Raw genomic sequence first — 21,382 nt, 5'->3', positions numbered from 1 at the left:
GGGCAAAAAGAAATCGTCTCAGAGGTGTGCGGCCACCCAGAAAGCTGCTTTACTGCTTTGGTGTCTATCAGGTATGTCTGCTCTGGCTTGTTTTCAATAGGAAGAGCAACAGGAAACCTATTTTATGTTGCTTTCATCACGGGATTCAATGGCTGTGGGACCAGAGACAGGGAAAAGATATTTGCCCTGAAGCCGCAGCTGAACACGAGAGGAAAACATATTACCCTTCATCACTTCCCCGAGATCTGTCTGCACTCTCTTCTGTATTATTTGAAGAATAGGCTCCTTATTCAGACAACCTCCTGTATGATCCCACATAGCAATGGCTATAACCCTGATGCTTGACAAATGTTGAATTGATATTGCTAAGGGGAGTGCTCGAGTCAGAGGAAAAAATACATGCATTCTTCCACAGTTGCCACAAGAAAAGTCAATTTATTGTCACTGGTTATTTTTTGAACTTGAGGAACATGGTGGCTAAATCCCTCATTTTATGTTAGAGATGAATGCATCGGCTAAGAGCAGGGCAACGTAAGAAACATCAAATGTACAGAAAAAAAATTATATGAAAAGAGTTGACCCTCAGAGTTCAAGTGTTAGAAAGTGGGAAATGTTCTAGGAAAAATGTTTACAGTTCAGTTTTTGATTATTAAAGACAGGCATTTTCCACGTAAGCTGATATTAAAATAACACAGTAAGCATCATTAGCGTTAGGGGTAAAATTCTATTTTGGATAATAGAGTGATTACTAGCACTCACTGATATTAAAAAACAGTGGAAAGAAATCTGTAATCATCTATGCTTTCTAGAACATAAAAGATCAGAATGGTAAAAATACTTATTCTAAACCAGCCAACAAAGATAGAGGACTCTCATTTTTGATGTGAGTGATAACCACATCAGAGAAAAAAAAAAACATTATAAGGCATACAGAGTAAAATTTTGCATCTCTCTGTTGTGATTGCTGAAAAGAACTTCTCACTAGAGTACATGATGATGAGAATGTTACTGATACAAAAATGAAGACTTATAGAGAAATACAGTACAATATTAGAATGTTCTAGAAAGGCTGCTCTGATAGGAAAAACAGTAACAACAAAAAGCAACAACAAAAAACTACATTCTATTTTGGACTCTTAACATTTTGTTTGCATGTATTTTTATAATTTCTACCTAGCAACATCCTTTTATTGTTCTCCTTGTAGGGGGACATTTGACAAAGGCAACTTATGTTACATTGTTAAATTTGAACTTTAGATGGTAAAATCTAAACATCATATTAGTAAGGCCAATCAATATAATGAAAATATAGCATTATGATTATTCTTTGCCTCATAGGTCACAAGGGAAGGAAGATGGGTTCTGGGTGTGGAGTAATTTCTTGTTATTTTCAAAGAGCTGTGATAGAAAATTCCCATATTTCTTCATACAAAAGAAATGCAAAAGTAAAATTATAAACTAGAACACAAAACATCATGGTTGTACGTTGTATTGTTTTTTTGTTTTGTTTTTTTTAAGATTTTATTTATTTGACAGAGCAAGAGAGCACAAGCAGGGGGAGGGGTGGAGGGAGAGGGAGAAGCAGGTTCCCCGCTGAGCAGGGAGCCCGATGCAGGACTTGATCCCAGGACCCTGGGATCATGACCTGAGCCCAAGGCAGACGGGTTCTGGGTGTGGAGTAATTTCTTGTTATTTTCAAAGAGCTGTGATAGAAAATTCCCATATTTCTTCATACAAAAGAAATGCAAAAGTAAGAAATTATAAACTAGAACACAAAACATCATGGTTGTACATTGTATTGTTTTTTTGTTTTGTTTTTTTTAAGATTTTATTTATTTGACAGAGCAAGAGAGCACAAGCAGGGGGAGGGGTGGAGGGAGAGGGAGAAGCAGGTTCCCCGCTGAGCAGGGAGCCCTATGCGGGACTTGATCCCAGGACCCTGGGATCATGACCTGAGCCAAAGGCAGACGCTTAACTGACTGAGCCACCCAGGCACCCCTGTACGTCATACTGTTATCAATAATGGGTACAGTACACAGATCATGGCAGTGCTAAGATATTCAGAGCATTCTGGTAGCAGGAAAAGCAACACAGAGGCTTTCAGTAATGTTTCCTAGTAGGTATCATCATCAGCTTAGCATCACTGATTCTGTCAGGAAATCAAACATTACTCTACACTGAAGTTAAAGCAAACACCATATTTCAGACCTAAGTTATAAGAAAAATGGTAAATATATAATAGGTTTGCTATAAAAGTCTCTTTTGCTAACCCTTTCCAGCACGAATAAGTTTGTAATAGAAAGACTTCCAAGTACAGCTCCTTAGTCATGAACAATCAGGCTAAAAACAAAAAAAGAGGCCGTCACTATTAATGTATTAATGTAAAGGGGAAAATAAGATCTTTAAAAAACGTGACAGATACTTTGTCTTATAAATGCATCGTAATTTCTCAGTTATGAATGAATTATGTATCAGTGATTTTAGACCTGTGGCCTACTATTTAATGCTTTGACTGGCAACTTCATGACTGAGTATCCCACTGAGTTGAGATAGTTAATTCAACGTCTGAAAGTGTTCAGGTTTACAGCTGCAGAGTAGCTTGGCTATCTGAGTTGGTTAGTATAATCTTACATTACAAAATAGTACCTACAGAAAAACTATTATTAATCCCCATGGCTGGCCCGTTGTGCACGTGTGCATATATGTGGAGAGGGTATCAGAGGTAAGATAAGCATTTTAACATTCATTCTAAATCAATCCCCATGGTAGTCCACCAAAGTAAACATTAGCAAAGGCAATTTTGCAATTTTTTTTTTATTGATCGACAGTAAAAGAAGTTTTCTGAAATGTTACAATTACCAATTCAGGTCTTCAGAAAGACAGAGATATCAGCATCCACCAAGATACAAAGTGAAGCAGAGACCACAGAATAAAACTTAGGCAAAATGAAGCATGGACGAGTTTATAGGTAATGGCTCCATATTATCTTTGACTCAATTCTTAATTTTATATTCTTACTACATACTTATTACCGTATTTCTAAACACAATTAAAAAAAAAAACATAGTAACAAACTTGGTGCTTTGTATTTTAAACCAAGATATACTTAGAACAAATAAAGTCACCAAATAGTCATCTTAAAAAAATACTGTATACATTCAACAGAAATAATCATACAGGACACACGATTCAAATTTGAACTTTAAGGATCAAATATTGGCCTAGAGAGTATAGTTGTTTAAAGGCATTACATAGAATACTTCATTTGAGAATCCTAGCTGCTCAGATGCCTGGAAAAGAGAGCCTAGGATCCTTGAAATTTCAAAAATATACCCTCCTCTACTTAAAGTCTGACACTCATTTGCACACACCAATATTAAATTTCAGACTCTGCTGTTTCATCTAGACAGCTGTGTTTTGCAAGCTCACACATTACAAGCTCTGTGACAATGAGAACAGGAAAACAAAGCACACGTCTTCTGGTGAAGCTGAAACTCCGTCTCTTCAGTTGGTCATATCCACGTTCTGAAGGATGAGGCCCACTCGGCTTGGAATGTACACCTAAGTCAACACAATCATGTCAGTGCAATTGAAAGAAATACTGAACACGATGACCTTATGTCAAAAAGACATGATGCCCTCTCACATTTCCTTCAAGTTACGGATATCTTTACGCTTCCGCAGGCTCCCAGGAGACATTTCTATGGTTCAGCAGTCTTGGCACCTACGTTGAGACTCCTTTGAAGCAACCACCACTAGAGGGCGCCATACACTTTACAAAACCCAGCGATCCGCAGCCACGAGGGCTATAAAGGACACTGGCTGCTGACGAGGCACCATCCGGCGGTACAGGAAGGCTGCCCTAAGGTTACAATGTTATTCTATTCAGGTGCATAACAGTAATATACAGAACACCGCTCTACACCTCTTATTTGTCATCCTGTTTTGTCTTCTGTCATTTTAAGAACTAAACTTGAAAGGTGATATAAGGGATCCTAAGGGTATTTAGGTCCCTCCCAGTCAAAAAGCTTGCTCCTGCATTTAAAATACAATACGCATCCTCTCCACGCCCTGCAGGCTCCTGACTCCGCTCCTCCCTGCGAGATACTCCATCTCCCATCTCAGCTCAGTGTGGCACGAGTCTCTTCTCCCCTCACACCAGGTTCCGCCTATAGGGGGGCCTTTCTTCCCTCCTCTGGGTCTGGGCTCAGAATACTCTACCTTGCTAGTTCCTTATCTCTTGCATTTTAAAAAGTTGCAGCTCCACAGAGGGGTGTCCCTTGACAACGCTAGATAGGATAGCTTCTCCACTTTTTCTATGACAGCTCCATTTTTGTTTGTTTCCTCCTCCTCCTCCTCCTCCTTCTTCTTCTTCCTCTTCGTCTTTTTTTTTTTTTTTTTTTTAAATCTGGGCAACCTTGGCTGTGTTGCTTTGCCTCTCTAGGTCCCAGATTTCCCTTCTGTACGGTGAGGAACCAAACAATGGGAATCGCAGGTACAATTACTAAGTGCTCAGTATGAGCCCTCTGTCCGTCTGTCTTTTAAGTACTAGTTCGTTCGAAACTCAGGACAACCCTGTGAGGCCCTACTGCTTTCACCTCCATTTTTCAGTTGAGGGAATGGAGGCACGAGGCAGCTAAATAATTTTCCCAACCTCACACACTTAGTAAGTGGCTGAGATAAGAGTTGAATCCAAGTTCTCTGGTTAAAGGGCATTTTTATTTCTTTCTGAACATCTAACACAATTTGCGATTTTTTTCAAGTTTATGATCTGTCCTCCCCACCCGATTATGAACTTTAAAAGGGCAGAAGCTCTATGTCTTCATATTTCTAACTCTTCGTAGGTGCCAGTGGACAAAGAAGGTGCCAATGATGACTAAATAAAATAATGAACAATGAATAAAAGAATAAATAAAAGTGGGCCCAATACATGCATATATTGTAAGATATTCTTTAATACTTATATCTGAAATACTTTTTATAAAATTGAGAAGTGATCTGAACTGCTTGATGTTTATCTATGTGCTATTTTACATATAACATATTTACTGTTAACAAACAGTAAAAATAATATTAGACTGCTGTCGTCATTGTGACAGTATCTCTCCATTTCTGACACTGCGGATATTTTATTATTTCAGTCATTTTATCTTTAAGTGAAAGTCTGACTGACGGGTTAAAAAAAGAAAAAAAGGCTTTTATAGTGTAGAACCAGAATGAAAGATGCAAAGCAGGCAGGGCTTAAGGAAAAAATAAAATAAAATAAAGGAACAGAACAGCTAATTTTCACTCAATGAGACTACTGTATGTCCAATACATCTCAACTCTGCAAATGAACACAATGTTTTCCCTTAAGGTTTTTGTGATAAAGAACTCTCACAACTCTAAAAAAAAAATCAGATACACTAATATAGTTGGTTAGTTTTGAACAATAAAGATTAAAGTGGTTGTAAAATGATGGCCTTTTAAAAAGAAATTTATATTATGAATGAAGTAACTAGAGTTTTTCTAATCTTCAATTAATAGTGATTTTATTTATTTTATTTATCTTTTTTTAAAGATTTTATTTATTTATTCATGAGAGATAGAGAGAGAGAGAGGCAGAGGCAGAGGGAGAAGCAGGCTCCCCTTGGAGCGGGGAGCCCGATGCGGGACTTGATCCCAGGACCCTGGGATCATGACCTGAGCTGAAGGCAGACGCTTAACCGACTGAGCCACCCAGGTGTCCCAATAGTGATTTTAGAAAATGATCATCATCATCTGAGAAAAATTTCAAACATGCTAACAGTCACTGGGTAGCTCAATGTCTCATAGTTTGATTGCTTCCAGTACTTCCAAAAGATAAATATTATGTTTCCCTCTATTTTTCCTATAATTTACAGTTTCAACCAATTTTCTCTCCAACTCTTATCAAAATAGGGAGGAGTCGAGAGACAGTGTTCTGCCTTTTCAAAGGAGTTTGCCAGGTACTTACTCTATTCTATGTGTGTAGTTTGGGGAATCATAGAAACTAGGTATAACTAATCAGTGGGACAGCAGGTTATAATAGAACAATTCTGAACTGTTCTAAGCATTTTTTTAAAAAGATTTTATTTATTTATTTGACAGAGAGAGACACAGCGAGAGAGGGAACACAAGCAGGGGGAGTGGGAGAGGGAGAAGCAGTCTTCCTGCAGAGCAGGGAGACCGATGGCGGGGCTCGATCCCAGGACCCTGGCACCATGACCCGAGCTGAAGGCAGACGCTTAACGACTGAGCCACCCAGGTGCCCCATGTTTTAAAACTGAAGACCAATCTAAATTTTTCAAGTAGCACCAAAGACTAGACAAAAAAATTTCAGTTCCCTTTACATTAAAAACATTTCTCTGATTTTAGGCATGGTCTTATATGCATATAAAAGGATTCTGATAAGTTCAAGGCTCTGCAGACAGGTGCAATGAAACAAACAAGTCAGACCTAAACAAATAAGGACAGGTCTCTGCTCAGTGTGGCACAGTGATCGATCGGGACAGGTCACATCAATCTCCTATTTGAATCCTACAGAGTTTTGGCATCTACTCTGTTTGATTCATAACCTCATAACTAATTTCATTAATAAAATACAAATGAAAACTGTAAGCCTATAATTTAGAAACAGTCTTCCCTTCTGTGATCTTTTGGTATTTTAGCCACCCCAAATGTAAGAGTAAAACAAAAGGCATGACATAAGAAGTTCAAGGCTTGCAATATATGCATTGAGTTTCCTATTTGGGCATTTAATGGTTAAAAAAATGCTCCAAGAACTCTTACTAAATGATGCTGGTCATTTTATGTAAGGAGCTTTATGATGCCAATCCCAGTCACACTTAGAGACCTCTTAATACTCTCTGCTCAAAAAATCTTCGGTTGGTAATTGTATAGTGTCATTAATGGGAATATTGTGTAACTGTATTTTTCACTGCAGTGTTAATTACTGGAATGTGTTTACGTTGCTCTAGAGCCCTTTGCAGCATAGGCAACATGAAAGAATTTCCCCCAGCAAGTGATTCTTCTTAACTATGGCTATTTATGGAATTTTGAGTTTTCTTCTTTATTAGGGTTCTGAGTATGTAAATCAATTTTCTTAGTGGTTAGGAAATGCCTACCAATTATACTAAAGGATTTAAGATGATCAGAACTAATCCTTATGATGAGACAATTACAGACATGAACAGTTTGGGGGCTTTATAATTTAGTGCTAAGTATTGGCTCTGTAAGACTCATTTTATAATTTTAATTCTAAAAATAGTTTTGATTCATGCAGCAAGTGAAAAGAAATATGAACATAATTTAAGTAGGTTTAAACATGAAAATGTTTAAGCGTATTTAAATATAAACAATTTATATTTAAGTACATGTATAGAAAAACTGTTTAGGATGCACATCACAGATAATGTATGCTGGTCAACATACATACCATGCCCATGTGTTAGCCATTAAGTCCTAAAGATTTTGTGGCTAGGATCACATTAAGAACATATGAGACAATGTGATGTATGGCCATGAATTTCATTTCTTCTAGCTATATTTATAGTCAACACTTCAGAAGGAATCAGAATGCCACAGTATAATCCAATTCACTTATTAAGAGAGGCAAAATGCATGCTAATCTACCCAGTTATTTTGACTACCTTAATGACTTAATCACTATGCTGAACACTAACATGGCTAAAAACAAAACAAAAACAAAAAACCCCACAACAACAAAAATACCAAAACGGATCACACAATAATCTACTATATTATGACATCCAGGCAAAGTATTATGTTAATCTAGGATCATAACTGAGTTGCAAAAATTAATTATACAATTTTTGAAAACAGGGTGTCAAAAATTTGAAAACAGAAAATTTTAAAGTGACTTTTAGGTGAAAAATACTTTAATTTTTAAATTTTCTTAGAAATTGCTAAATTTAGCAATAGCACATACTTGAAGGGTGATAACATCATTTGATGAAAAGGGCATTAGACCTTTAATAGTCTACATACACACATTTGTCATAAAAGAATTACAAATTATTTTGAAAAATAAGTTTGATATATAAAATAATTTCAATTTTCACATACATGCTTTAGTTCATAAAATATTTTCTGAGAAAAAAATAAATCTTATTCTAATTCATTATTTTGTGTTAGGCTAAGAGAAAAGTGATGCTAATAAATATTTCTAAATAGAAATCTATATTATCTAATTTAGAAATATTGAAAAAGAATAAGCTTTAAGAATCGTGTTTGATTTTTTTTCTTATCTGAAAAACCTAAGCATGTTCATGGTTTGGGATAGAGAAAAAGAAATTTCCCAATCGCTAAATTGTATTTCTAATACTTACAACTGAGGGACAATAAAGACAATACATCTATGCCGGATTCCCTATTTAAACCAAAAGTCTGCTTTTGAATTCCCAAATTTAGAATAAGAATGAACAGATTGACTCCCCCCCCTTTTTTTTAAGATTATTTATTTATTTGACAGAGAGAGACACAGCGAGAGAGGGAACACAAGCAGGGGGAGTGGGAGAGGGAGAAGCAGGCCAAGCAGGGAGCCCGATGAGGGGCTAAAGAGATCTACTTCTTAATGATAAGGAGCCTAACTGGCAAAGTAATAAATGCTAAAATTATTGCCTTATCCATATTTCACCCTTGAGACTACTTGAGTTACTGTAAAGGAAACTAATTCTCATTTTAGGCTCAATAATCTGTTCTTCCATTTGTGCCAGGGAATTTGAATTTATGAACCAAAGAAGGGAAAGGAAGCCTGCCTGCTTCCAGTGTGCCGACCCGACATGTAAGTAACATATAAGTTCATAGAAGTTCCTCTCTCAGAAACCAAAATATAGAGAAGTGAGTGCGCTAAAATGGAGTTTCCAATAATTGCCAGTAAAGTAGAACGGAGAAATTCTGCCCCGTCGCTTCTTGGCATTCGTGGGCTACTCTGACCTTAGCAAACGTGTTTCAACAGTAGCACACACCCAGTTCTCGTCCGGTTTCCCAGTTTTAACTGGTGGAGTACATGGTAAGGAAGACACGGGAATGGTACCTGCTGATGCTGCAGCTTGTATGGCTATTTTAAGATTCTTTCATATTTTAAGATGCCTTCAAACTCTATTTGTTACTATCTTTGAAAACAGATTTGATACTTATCCAGCAGATCCTTTGGATTATTGAGCTTGCAAATTAAGCTTTAGTAAATACCGTGTACTTGTTACGATGGGCGGACATTTCACGGAGAAGGAAAGACGCCTTCTTTTCTCCCCTTTATTCCAGGCATGTGGGAAGCAAAAGTGATCTCTCGCTGGTGGCGGAATGAGATCTAGAGTGCCTACAGTCATGTTCAAGAAACCTGATCGGATCCCAGCACATATGACCTCGTTTAATAAAGAATCCCATTATAATGAGGCATTCTTTGAATAGGTTTGTTTTTTAGTGTGATTTTTCCCCCCTCTGGCTCTTCAAAGGATAACTCTGGCAAGAAGGAACATGTTTTATTGGATTTTCTGGTCTATTTGGGCTCCCTTATTCCTATATTAAAACCAGTGATTATTTCACCTGGAGCCTAAAGACATTCAAATGAGTGTTTCCTGAAGCACCTGAAGTTACTGAAACGAGATGCTGCTGTTGGGAAGACAGAGCTAATCATTACCTTTCTGACCAAGTTGGATCAGAATTCTAATACAGGCAGTGGTGTTAAGCTATGTTCTATTTCTCACGTGCTTGCAGCGCTGTATTCCTCTACCTGTTATCAATGCTTATGTGCTACTCTCCACCCCACCTGCTAATTTAGAACTGTGCATTCCTTATTTGCAAGATAAATTCAATTAGTACTTGCAAAATAATCTCCTGACTGTTGCTGCCGCTGTGAGTTGGCTTGTTCTAATTACGATAGAATATTTTTACTCTTAAAAAAATTGAAAGGATGGCAAGATATTTTCTGCCCATCCTCAAAGATTTTGAGCCCTTGCCTAAGATTATAATTTCCCCCAAATTGGGAGGAGGTCTTCTTAACTATGTGTCCTCAAAGCACCTAGTATCTGGATGTGCTTAAAATACCTAAAAAAGAACTGAATAGCCGTAACAGTAATACCTTTAAAGTACATGGGAAATAGCATTTTGCAGTTTCCAAAAAACTTATGTTAATGAGTTTATATGCCTCAAGAATCTCTTGCTGTGGGGAGGATACTATACTAATCCTCATTACGCAGATGAGGGAAAATGCAGTGCAGAAAGGGTGAGAACTCAAGTTCTCAGAGCTAGTCAATGGCAGACAGGGGGCTCCATCCCAAGTTCGCTGCCACAACAGTCTGTGGTCTTTTCAATGTTCTACCATGCCTCTCTACCTAACAGAACCCTCACTGGACACATGAAGCTTTAGGACGTTTTATACACACACATTTAGCCTGACTCTTCCAAATTCCTCTCAGTCTGGTTTGACTGGTTCAAGCCCAGCTTTCTCACAGCAAGCTGCTGCTTCTCTGTGGGTCCTCTTTGCAAGCTGAATGCTCTTCCTTAGTCCCTCAGGGGTCTCTAGCTCTTCTGGTTATTGCAGAACTTTAAGATAATTTTTTAAAAGATTTTATTTGTTTATTTATTTAGCAAGAGAGTGCACACAATCACGGGGAGGGACAGAGAGAGAGAGGGAGAAAGGGAATCTTAAGCATACTCTGTGCTGAGCATGGAGCTGGACACAGGGCTCAATCTCAGGACCCTGAGACCACGACCTGAGCCGAAATCAAGAGTCAGACGCCTAACCAACTGAGCCACCCAGGTGTCCCCTAAGATAATTTCTAAAATTCAATTCAGAGCGGCGCCTGGGTGGCTCAGTCGGTTAGGCGTCTGACACTTGATTTCAGCTCGGGTCATGATCTCAGGGTTGTGAGACTGAGCCCTGCTTCGGGCTACCCGCTCAGCGTGGAGTTAGTTTGAGATGATCTCTCCCCATCCCCCTCCCGTCCCTCCCCCCACTTGTGTTCTGTCTCTCAATCAATCAATCAATAAAATCTTAGAAAAATACATTTCAGAAACGATTTTTATCCATCTTTACATGGCAAAACTGAATGTTCTGACAAACTACAACAATTATTCTTTGTGGAAAAAATCTGATTGCACCATGAAGCCCTCCCTCTCAAAAATGCATATGTATCTATATGTGTGTCTAAAGCTACGTAAGTGTGACCATCATCACCACCCATATGCACACACAGACTGTTAGAGTAACACTCACGTCTCCTGTGGCCATTGCACTTTCCTCAGACCCTATAATCCACAACTCAATCTTGCTCATCTCTACTCTTTTCATTTATTTTATGCCACTGTCTTTGGCAAGCTGATTCTGTATATAACATGGTGGTTTACAAAGTGATGTACTTGCACCACTTTAAGAGGTGGGAATATAGTAGAAAAATGAGGGAACCAGGGGTCTCTTACAGATTCTCCCTTTTGACCTCCAAATCTGGAGGGTTTCTAAATCCTACATTTTTAAAAGAAGACTTGTAGTTTAAAGCAATATTTTTCACATGTGTTAACACAAATTAAAAATTAGTTATATGGTTTAATGTTTTCCTCAGTGATATGAGGAAATCAGAAAATTTTGTAAGAATGAATTCAGTCTTTAATTGGCTGCAGGAAAGAGAAAAGATAGATTTTTATAGACCTTCTTAAGGTGTTTTAAATTAAACTTCATTAGACAGTCAATAATGTAGAAATCTACTGGATGTAAAATATACAGAAAGCAAGAACAGAAGGGAAGTAAGTTGTTGCATAAAAAAATAGAAAAAAATGCCTTCCCCTTATTTTTTGAGAAATAGTTTTTATTCCTATTAATATCCAAACTTCCCCAATTGTCCACCAAATACCCCTTACTCTCAGTTTTCCAAAAGCAAATTCAGTCCAGCACCACACACACCACCTCTGAATGTTTCAGCTCACTTATTCTCTATCAACCCCACCCTGTTTTGTTTTGTTTTGTTTTTACATGCCACTTACTTGTTGAAGAGTTGTTTCTTTGGACAAAAACATCACTTTAAAAATAAAGGGTTAAATGAAAATGCAATGAAAAGATCTTAAAGACCTTACTTACCAAAAGAGAATAGGGACGCTCATTATGTTTAAAATCTTCAGAAAAAAAATCGGTATTGTGGTCCAATCTCTGATGTCCTCCATATTCTGCTACATCTGTATCTAGCACAATTTTGAATGTACAGCTTTTAAGGAATCACAATGGTTCAGGAGTGAAATGAGACATTATAAAATATGTTCTGAGATAGCAATTTGAAAGTGAGTATTCTGAACACTGTTAAACCATGTTTAGTGTTATATACCCATTTCTTTTCTAATATTTCAGAGATACTCATGTTTGAAAGGGGTGTTAGAGACTCTCTGGTTCACACACCCTTGGGAGCCTTGCTATCCTATCACAGCTTATCACATGATCATCCAAGCTGGGACTGACTGTCCCTATGAACAGAGAATCTACTTTTCTCTTATTACAACCCATCCCATTCATTAGAAAGTCACCTCTATTGTGAATGGAAATTTGACTTCTTGGGACTTTTCAACCTGGAAAAGCCATAAAGAATAAATTCAAAATTCAGTAACCTTTCAAATATTTAATAATAGTTATGCTACCTCCATGTGTCCTCTACATCTATTACTAAATACATACTAAATGTAATCCCAGGACCTTTAAGAATTTCTCATTTGATATGGCTTTTTACTCCTTCCCCATCTCCAACTTCATTCCAGTTTTCTAGATCCTGGTTATCAAAGTGAGGAACTCAGAAGTGAACCAAGTGTCCATGTGTGGTCTGAAGAGTGCAGAACTAAGCAGGTCTCCTCCTGCTATTAACACACAAGATCATGAAAACATACTATCCATCCATGTTACAGGGAGATTCACGTTGCATTCACGTGGTCTCATACCATTTAACATCTGTTTTTCCAGGTGAGTTATTAGATACGTTTTATTACTGTATTTACAACAAAATAAAAGCTATGGCTATTATGTTCAAATTTATTATGCTCTAAATGTCTAGACATGATACTTAATACAAAATTCCTTAAGTAAATGTACATCAGTACATATAGAAATCTTAACTTTCTTCTAGCCCAAGGAGGGATACAAAGAGATTTAAGTGCTTTGTGTTTTCTTTCTCTGGTATATAAAGCTTTAATTCAGAAGTGTTTGTATATTTCCATTAAAAAGTATCACATTAAAAGTACACATGGTGACAAACAATGAACATCATTTTCATGCCTAGGGAACCCCTGTCTGGGTAAGAGATTCAGACAAACTCGCTAAAGGAACTTTTGCTGGGAGGGGTGGCTCCATTTCAGTCAATCTAGGTCAGCCTGCTCTGACTCAAATTCAAACTGATAATCAGAATGTTAGTGTTTAACAAGAGACAGAGAGAGACAGAAAGATTGATTGAGATTCAAAAGATGACTACTGGGCACAGGCAAATTCTAAAGCCACTCAATATAGCTGAAAATGACTTGAGCATTCGAAATCATTTAATGGCAAAACACAGATAGTGAAAATAAATAACTGGAGACACTGTAAATAAATGAAGCCTTGTGGAATGAAAGGAACTATTAAAATTAAAGTTTAGCTTTTGTTCTTCATCCTAGTTCATTAAATACTTGTACAAATCTTCAAAAAGCATCTTTTAAAAAAAATGGGGCGCCTGGGTGGCTCAGATGGTTAAGCGTCTGCCTTCGGCTCAGGTCATGATCCCAAGGTCCTGGGATCAAGCCCCATGTCGGGCTCCCTGCTCAGCAGGAAGTCTGCTTCTCCCTCTCCCTCTGCCTCTCCCCCCCACCCCCCCCTTGTGCTCTCTTGCTCTGTCAAATAAATAAATAAATAAATAAATAAATAAATAAATAAATAAATAAAATCTTCAAAAAAAATCTTCAAAAGCAAAAACAAGAACAAAAATGAGTACAATTTAGAGACTGATGTCCTAGAATACTTTAAAAACTTTTGAAATAGAGTATCAATTATTAAATTAGTAGTTAAGACCATAGATAATTGGTAGTAGTGTCTGAAGAAAGCAAGTATCTCATCAAAAGCAGGGGTTCCCAACCTGTGGGTTGACATTCACTGGTAGCTGTTATTAAAAGGATCTCACCAAATGAGTAATTATGTTATTATAAGGGACTGGGAATCTATATTTGCATCAGGCATTGTCTGAAGCCTAAATTATGTTATTATACACATTTGGGTACTGTATTTTAAATAATGTGCATCTTTTTTTATTAATAAAATGCAGATTCATTTAAAAAGTCACAAGATTTAGAGTAAGGTTTTGCTTATATATTTTTTCAGTCAAGGATACTGAAAGAACAGTTGTTATAAAAGAATCCATTTCTTTTTGACATTGAAAGGGATCATCACACTTAAAATGGTTGGAATCTACTCACTTAATATATGTAATTTGTAGCCATAAAGCAAAAGCTTACAAAAGCCATAATGAAAGTTTTAAAACATCAGTTGGAACTGTTTCTCTAATTTATAATTTAAAGAAAAAATTCTGCTGTGGCCACTTTTGGAATTACCCAGCCCTGTGTCTATATTATTCAGGGAATACAATAACTTCCTTTAGAAAAGCAACCCTTGAGCTCCAGAAATTACAATAATTTAAAACACTAGATTAAAAGTAATAATTGTGGAAGAGCCTTATAATTGTGAATTACTACCACATATTATTTGAGTATTAGAAACCCATCTTTTAGGGACACTGCTTAGAACAAACAATTTTAAAGCAGTTATTTGAGCACCTGGATTGATTGATCGATTGACTGATTTCTTATCTCTCACTCAGGCATTCCTTTACTCCTTCTTTCTCATGTGCATACGCACACACAACAGGGCACCCAAACAGCACCAAAATCCCTGCAAACCCCCATCTTTCACTAAAGAACATCTCTGAAAATACAACTCTGAGAGAATTTACAGTTATTTTATTTTTTTATTTTTTTTTTTTAAAGATTTTATTTATTTATTTGAGACAGAAGGAGAGAGAGAGCACATGAGAGGGGGGAGGGTCCGAGGGAGAAGCAGGCTCCCTGCCGAACAGGGAGCCCGATGCGGGACTCGATCCAGGGACTCCAGGATCATGACCTGAGCCGAAGGCAGTCGCTTAACCAACTGAGCCACCCAGGCGCCCTACAGTTATTTTAAATTATTTTTTTAAATATGGTTTCCAATTCTGTAGCAGATAGAATAAATTTAACAGGATACCTCAAAAGGCCCTCCTTCATTTATAGCTACCTCCCAACACTTAACAGAATGTCTTTTCATAAAAGGTTCTCACTACATCTTTGAAACATTCAGGACAATTCTGATTCACCAAGAAAAGTCAAATTCCATATCTTATATTTTTGTATTAGAGGAAAGTAGAATAAGTTATCTTTACTCCCCCACTCACTAAGTACACAAAATGTATAAGGCACTGTGTAAGATAAAAAAAAAAAGGCTAAGATATGGTCTTAGTTCACATACGACTTACAGCTGTAAGGAGAGAGAACACATGCACCTGAATGTCTATAAATAAAGCAGAAAGAAATATGCAATGAGAGGGAGAGCCAAGGAGGAAAGGTAGGACTGACTGTCTATAGAGAGTTTTGAAGGCTGGGCTAGACTAAGATTTATTTTGGTAATGAAGTATGAGAATGTTGAAGATTGGTGAGAAAGAGTATGACAAGCAAGAAAATTAACCTGGAGGTTGGGGGTAGAGTAAGATGGACAAAGAAAAGACCAGGTCAGAGAGAACAGTCGGGAGTCTTACAAGGCCCACGGAGAGTAGTATGGCGAACCTCAGAGAGTGTGAATGGAGAGGCATAGATACATCAGTGAGAATTTGGATGGAAAAATAAGGACACCAATGCACAACGTGGGGAGACAGAAGCAGGAGGAGAAAATGTGTGCGCCCAGACACACAACCAGGTCAGTGGGAGAGTTGGGATGTACACACCAGTCGAATGTAATCTAATTACCCTACTCTCTACACCTGGGCACCTAGTTTATATGGAGAATCAGGCAAAGTCTTTTCATAAACAGTTTCTTGTTTAATTCTAAAGTTGCAATTCTTAGGATAAAGAGGCCAGAATGAATATGACATGAGAGGAATAAAAATTTAAAAAGCAGATAAAGTGATATTCATCTAAATGATTAATCTTGTTAAATTTAAAAGATTGATGTTAAAAGACTGAATTCTTTTTTTTTTTTAAAGATTTTATTTATTTATTTGAGAGAGAGAGAATGAGAGAGAGCACATGAGAGAGGGGAGGGTCAAAGGGAGAAGCAGATTCCCTGCTGAGCAGGAAACCTGATGCGGGACTCAATCCAGGGACTCCAGGATCATGACCTGAGCAGAAGGCAGTCGCTTAACCAACTGAGCCACCCAGGCGCCCTAAAAGACTGAATTCTTAACATTCCTTATGGAGTCTGAGTATCTGACATTTATTGTATTTGTTCTAGATCCATTCTTGTTCATTACGTTCATTTGGTCATTTTATTGGTAATACAAAATATTGGACCAAAAAATATACCTTGCTCAATTTGGGAAAATACAGTAGGAAAAAAATGATAGAATGATGGAATTATTTCATGAAGATTTTTTTCAAGATTTTATTTATTTATTTGACAGAGAGAGGCACAGTGAGAGAGGGAACACAAGCAGGGGGAGTGGGAGAGGGAGAAGCAGACTTCCCGCCGAGCAGGGAGCCCGATGTGGGGCTCGATCCCAGGATCCTGGGATCATGACCTGAGCCGAAGGCAGACGCTTAACGGCTGAGCCACCCAGGCGCCCCAAGATTTTTTTCTACAAAAGAGATCAAATAGGTCCTTATCCATTTGAATGTCATTTAAAAATATTATGATTTCTTCTTATTTTACATTCAAGAGCTTCCTAAGTATTTGATATATCTATCAACAGGTTGAAATAGATAAGAAGTTTTAAGCATTATTGTATAATCTATGTCCTTAAATTTGAACCAAGAAAGAGCCATGTTCTGAAGACCTGTACTAATAAGATTAAAGAAGAGTGAAGGCATGAAGACTCTTAAATTCAATGGCTCTTCAAATACTTCAAAAGCTGCTGTGTTTGCTCAGCTACTTGATAAAGTGTCTGTTCAAAGTATAAGGATTTTGATGTAAGAAGTACTATCATTTATATCATTCTGCACTAAACTCACTTCACTCCCGCTGATGAAGCTAAGGAAATTTATTGTAAGGTACGACCCCTGAGGTTTCAAATTGAGTGACAATGAAAGGGGCCCTCCAGTCACTAGGTGAACATAAAGATGGCAAAGATGGTAAGTTACCATCCATCTTTACATCTAGGGCATCATCAATTTTAAGATGAATTATCTTATGTATCCGCAATAAAGAGAAAAAAAATATCACTACCATGCCATTCACTGTAGAACACATCCCAACTGAAGACAAGCTTAAATGTGAAAAAAAAGTACATCTTAGAATATATGCATTTATTATATTATTTTCAGATCTGAGTCTTTAATCAACCCACCCATATTATTATGGTTGCAATAACTACTGGGAGCTCAATGGCCCCAGGAGAAAGAATCTCTATCCAAGGCAAGACATATTCCATATGAAATTTTAAGGAACTGTGAACAAACATCTGGTAGAGTAAGAACAGGTGCTGGAAAGTAAAGACAATTTTGTATTTTTAACAATCTGAAAACAACTACCAGCACAGAACTAGCCACAGTGTTCCAACATAATCCTTCTCTTTTTATGTGTCATGAGTTGAATTTTATTTATTAATGGCTAAAATCCACAAAATCTTCAGTTATAACTGTACACCATCTTAAATAGATGTTCCTTTATTTTATAAATATAGCTAAATTATGCCTAGGCAATACACTGGGCCATACATTACACCTTTTAGTTGCTCTCTCTAGTCTTTTTCCAAATGCAAAAGTAGCAAAGACTTGTGATGTGTTGCTGCATATTGTATGAATTTGTATGTGTCTTAATGTGAGGTTAGGTGTGCCTGTGTGTCTGATTTAGGCATTCCCACATTTACTTCTGTGATCTAAAATATATACTAACTTAAAAATTCATCATAGAAAAGGAATCCTGATATTTTAATTATTTTTTTAAAACTATTTTATGGCAATGTGGCATTTATGACTATGCTACTTTCAATGGAAAATATCCATTTAAATTTTTTCTCTTCTTGATGTTAGTTTTAAAATATTCCTAAATATTATATTTCTAAAACAAAATTAAAAGAGAGTAATGTGAAAGTAAATAAAGGAATTTATTATTGAATATAACCAAAGTGTATTTTAAGATATAATAAATGCCAAACACCACAACTTCTCTCTAAGGGAACAATCTTTTTTTTTTTTTTTTACTCTTATTGGTTCATATTAATATTTTGGTGTTTTTGTAAAAAGCTACATACACATTCAAGTTTGTGAGCACTGTCTTAATTAAAAGTTTAAATGACAACCAAATGTTTTAATTAAGTACAAAATATAAGTATATTTCTAGTATATTCTAAGATGTGCTCATGTCATCAACAATAAGTTTCTGCAATTAACTACAATTCCTTCAAGTTTACTTCCTTGGCTGTAAATCTTTAGAAACTGTATAATGCAGAATAGCAATAAAACAAACTCAAAGGATGAGGGGGCTCAAGTATTATCTACCATGTTAATTAATGTATTGCTATGCTTTTTGAAATAAATTTTCATGCAAATTATTAGTTTATGCTTAGGTATGCTTAATGACATATACCAGTAAATAGCAAACTGAATGATAATACCAAGTATTAAGTACCACATATTTCTCTATGCAAACAGGAATATTATTCTAAATACTTTACAGAATACTTTGACTAACCCAACTAGGAACTTTTCTTTGTCCTAGAAGGTTATATAACTTGAAATAAAAAATATCATTGTTTCTCAATAACTCAAGAAAGAATAATAATGAAAAAATATGCCCACAGTTAAAGTATAATAATGAAAAATTATGCCCACACTTCTAGCCTAAGCATCCTCTAAAATTGTTGCTTTTTGTCTGTGTCATTAAGGATTGCCCAAAGAACTTGTAAATTCAATTATTTGATGAAGCAATAGCAATTATTTAGAATTGAAAAAGAAAAAAATAAGATTTTTATTCACCTTATAACCACATACTTTGTCATCTAAATGAGTTTTGACCATGCAGATTCAACATTTTTTACAAAAACATTGTGCTTTGGAACTCAAAATAATTTTGACTTCAGCTATAAAGAAACACCTTTTCCCAAACTTACTCTAATACAGCCTTCAGTGGAATCCAATGAAACATATATAAATGGAAAAGATAATTGGAAACTTCAAAGTCCCTGAAAAATAATGACAATTATAAGCAGTAAGTAAGTAACATCTGAGCTATGTCTTGCAGACAGACTAGGATAGGGGAAACAGCCTACAACAGGAAAATACGGTGGGTACATCCATGTGCTTTGGGGTCCAACAATTACATTCTAATACCAATTCTGGCAATTGCTAACTGTGTCTCTAAGAAAGCTACTGAACTTCCTAGCAGTTTAGTTTCTCATTGTTAAAACACAGGTGCCCATATTGGAGGGTTCCTGTGAAGATTAACTAAAGCAATGTGTTTCAAGGGTTTAGTACTGTGTCTAGTGTGGGGGAAAATTCTCAAATTATTAGCTACTATTTATATTATTATTATAGCCCCTGGATCATTTAAACTAATGTCTTATGTGATAAAAATGTAAAAGTGGGTCTATTTATTCTCTATCTTACTTTTTACTCCCAATTTGGCCTTTCCTTCTTTAATGACCCATACTTCCATGCCCTCCTCCCCTTCTCTTTATTCTCACTAGGATTCAAAGTTCTCCTGTTATATAAAATTTTAAATATTAAAGATTATTAGGACAGTACATCAAACTCCTTGAGAACTACATGCCTTTTTAAATTTTAGGTATTATTTATTTACTTATTTTTTTAAAGAAAAATCTCCTCAAGCTACTGAGAGAGATTGAGAAGCTACCTCTGCATACCCTAACTGAGAACTAAACACCTCCCACACCCTCTTTGTACACATGTCGTGGGTTTTCATCACATCATTATCAACCTTTAACACACTACAAACCTATTTCATTTTTCTGTCTTCCTTTACTAAAATATAATTTTTATAAGGGATTTCTGACTTTACCCACCCCGCCCCTCACCTCTCAGCCACCTAGGACCTAGATTAGTCCCAGCATATTTCTAGCCTGCAGCACATAACAGAACCTGCAGGCAAGCATCAGAGTCAAAGAGACCACACATGACAGAGATTTCACAGCCTTAAATTAATATTGATAACATTTAAATAAGAAAGGTCTGATGCAAATTCATATTAAGAATTACTTCCTGGGGCACCTGTGTGGCTCAGTCATTAAGCGTCTGCCTTCGGCTCAGTTCATGATCCCAGGGTCCTGGGATTGAGCCCCGCATCAGGCTCCCTGCTCAGCAGGAAGCCTGCTTCTCCCTCTCCCACGCCCCCTGCTTCTGTTCCCTTTCTCGCTGTGTCTCTGTCAAATAAATAAAATCTTAAAAAAATATATAATTTTTATAAGGGATTTCTGTCTTTACCCACCCCGCCTCTCACCTCCCAGCCACCTAAGACCTAGATTAGTACCCGGCATATTCATTGAGTGGATCTTTTCATTATCGGAATATAACTGTAACCTTCTTGGGTTTTGATCTATGCATGCTTTTGCTAAACCTGAAGAAATAATTTAATACTACTTTGGTTATAAAAAACCAACCTTGATTTTCTTCCCTTGTTTTATAGAGTTAACATTTCAGAACTGTATAATATCCCTTCTAACACAATCCCATTTCATTATCTATTAAGTTTTACCTGGACATTTTAAAAGATTTTTCTCCTTCTTTTTGGAGAAGTCACAATAGTAAAACAAATGCATGTCAGTTTGAAGTAGTTAATTCTTAAAGTGAATAACTAATCAGTATGAGCCCTGGAGATAGACATTTTATATATTTGTTATTTGAAGTGGATGATTGATTACACATTTACTAAAGTCAGCATATAAAAACCTGCATTATCAACCTCATCAGTTAGCTTTTTTATACAGACGATTGAACTTAAGTATACAACATCAAAATGACTAGTCAAAAACCATACATATACATATGTATGTGTAATATATATAACAAAATACATAAAAAATAATTTTGCCCCAAAGACTCCACCCCAAAACTGCTAGAACTCATACAGGAATTCAGTAAAGTGGCAGGACAGAAAATCAATGCACAGAAATCAGTGGCATTCCTATACACCAACAACAAGACAGAAGAAAGAGAAATTAAGGAGTCG

General features: G+C 36.5%; 1 protein-coding gene across 1 annotated transcript in view; it reads right to left on the bottom strand.

Annotated features, from left to right (window-relative positions):
* Nucleotides 1-2,795: 2,795 nt before the first annotated feature.
* Nucleotides 2,796-21,382, bottom strand: part of GBE1 (1,4-alpha-glucan branching enzyme 1) — a 276,713-nt gene continuing 258,126 nt past the window's right edge. Inside the window, exons 15-16 of the mRNA XM_006726989.3 lie at nt 12,092-12,209; nt 2,796-3,561 (exon numbers count right to left, since the gene is read on the bottom strand). Of these exons, the coding sequence (XP_006727052.1) occupies nt 3,505-3,561; nt 12,092-12,209 (175 nt within the window). The 3' untranslated portion in view covers nt 2,796-3,504. The remainder of the gene's footprint in view (nt 3,562-12,091; nt 12,210-21,382) is intronic.

Source organism: Leptonychotes weddellii, chromosome 1 (genome assembly GCF_054177405.1).
Source record: "Leptonychotes weddellii isolate Sample4059 chromosome 1, ASM5417740v2, whole genome shotgun sequence".
Classification (NCBI taxonomy): Eukaryota; Metazoa; Chordata; class Mammalia; order Carnivora; family Phocidae; genus Leptonychotes; species Leptonychotes weddellii.
This window is presented reverse-complemented; position numbering and strand designations above follow the sequence as displayed.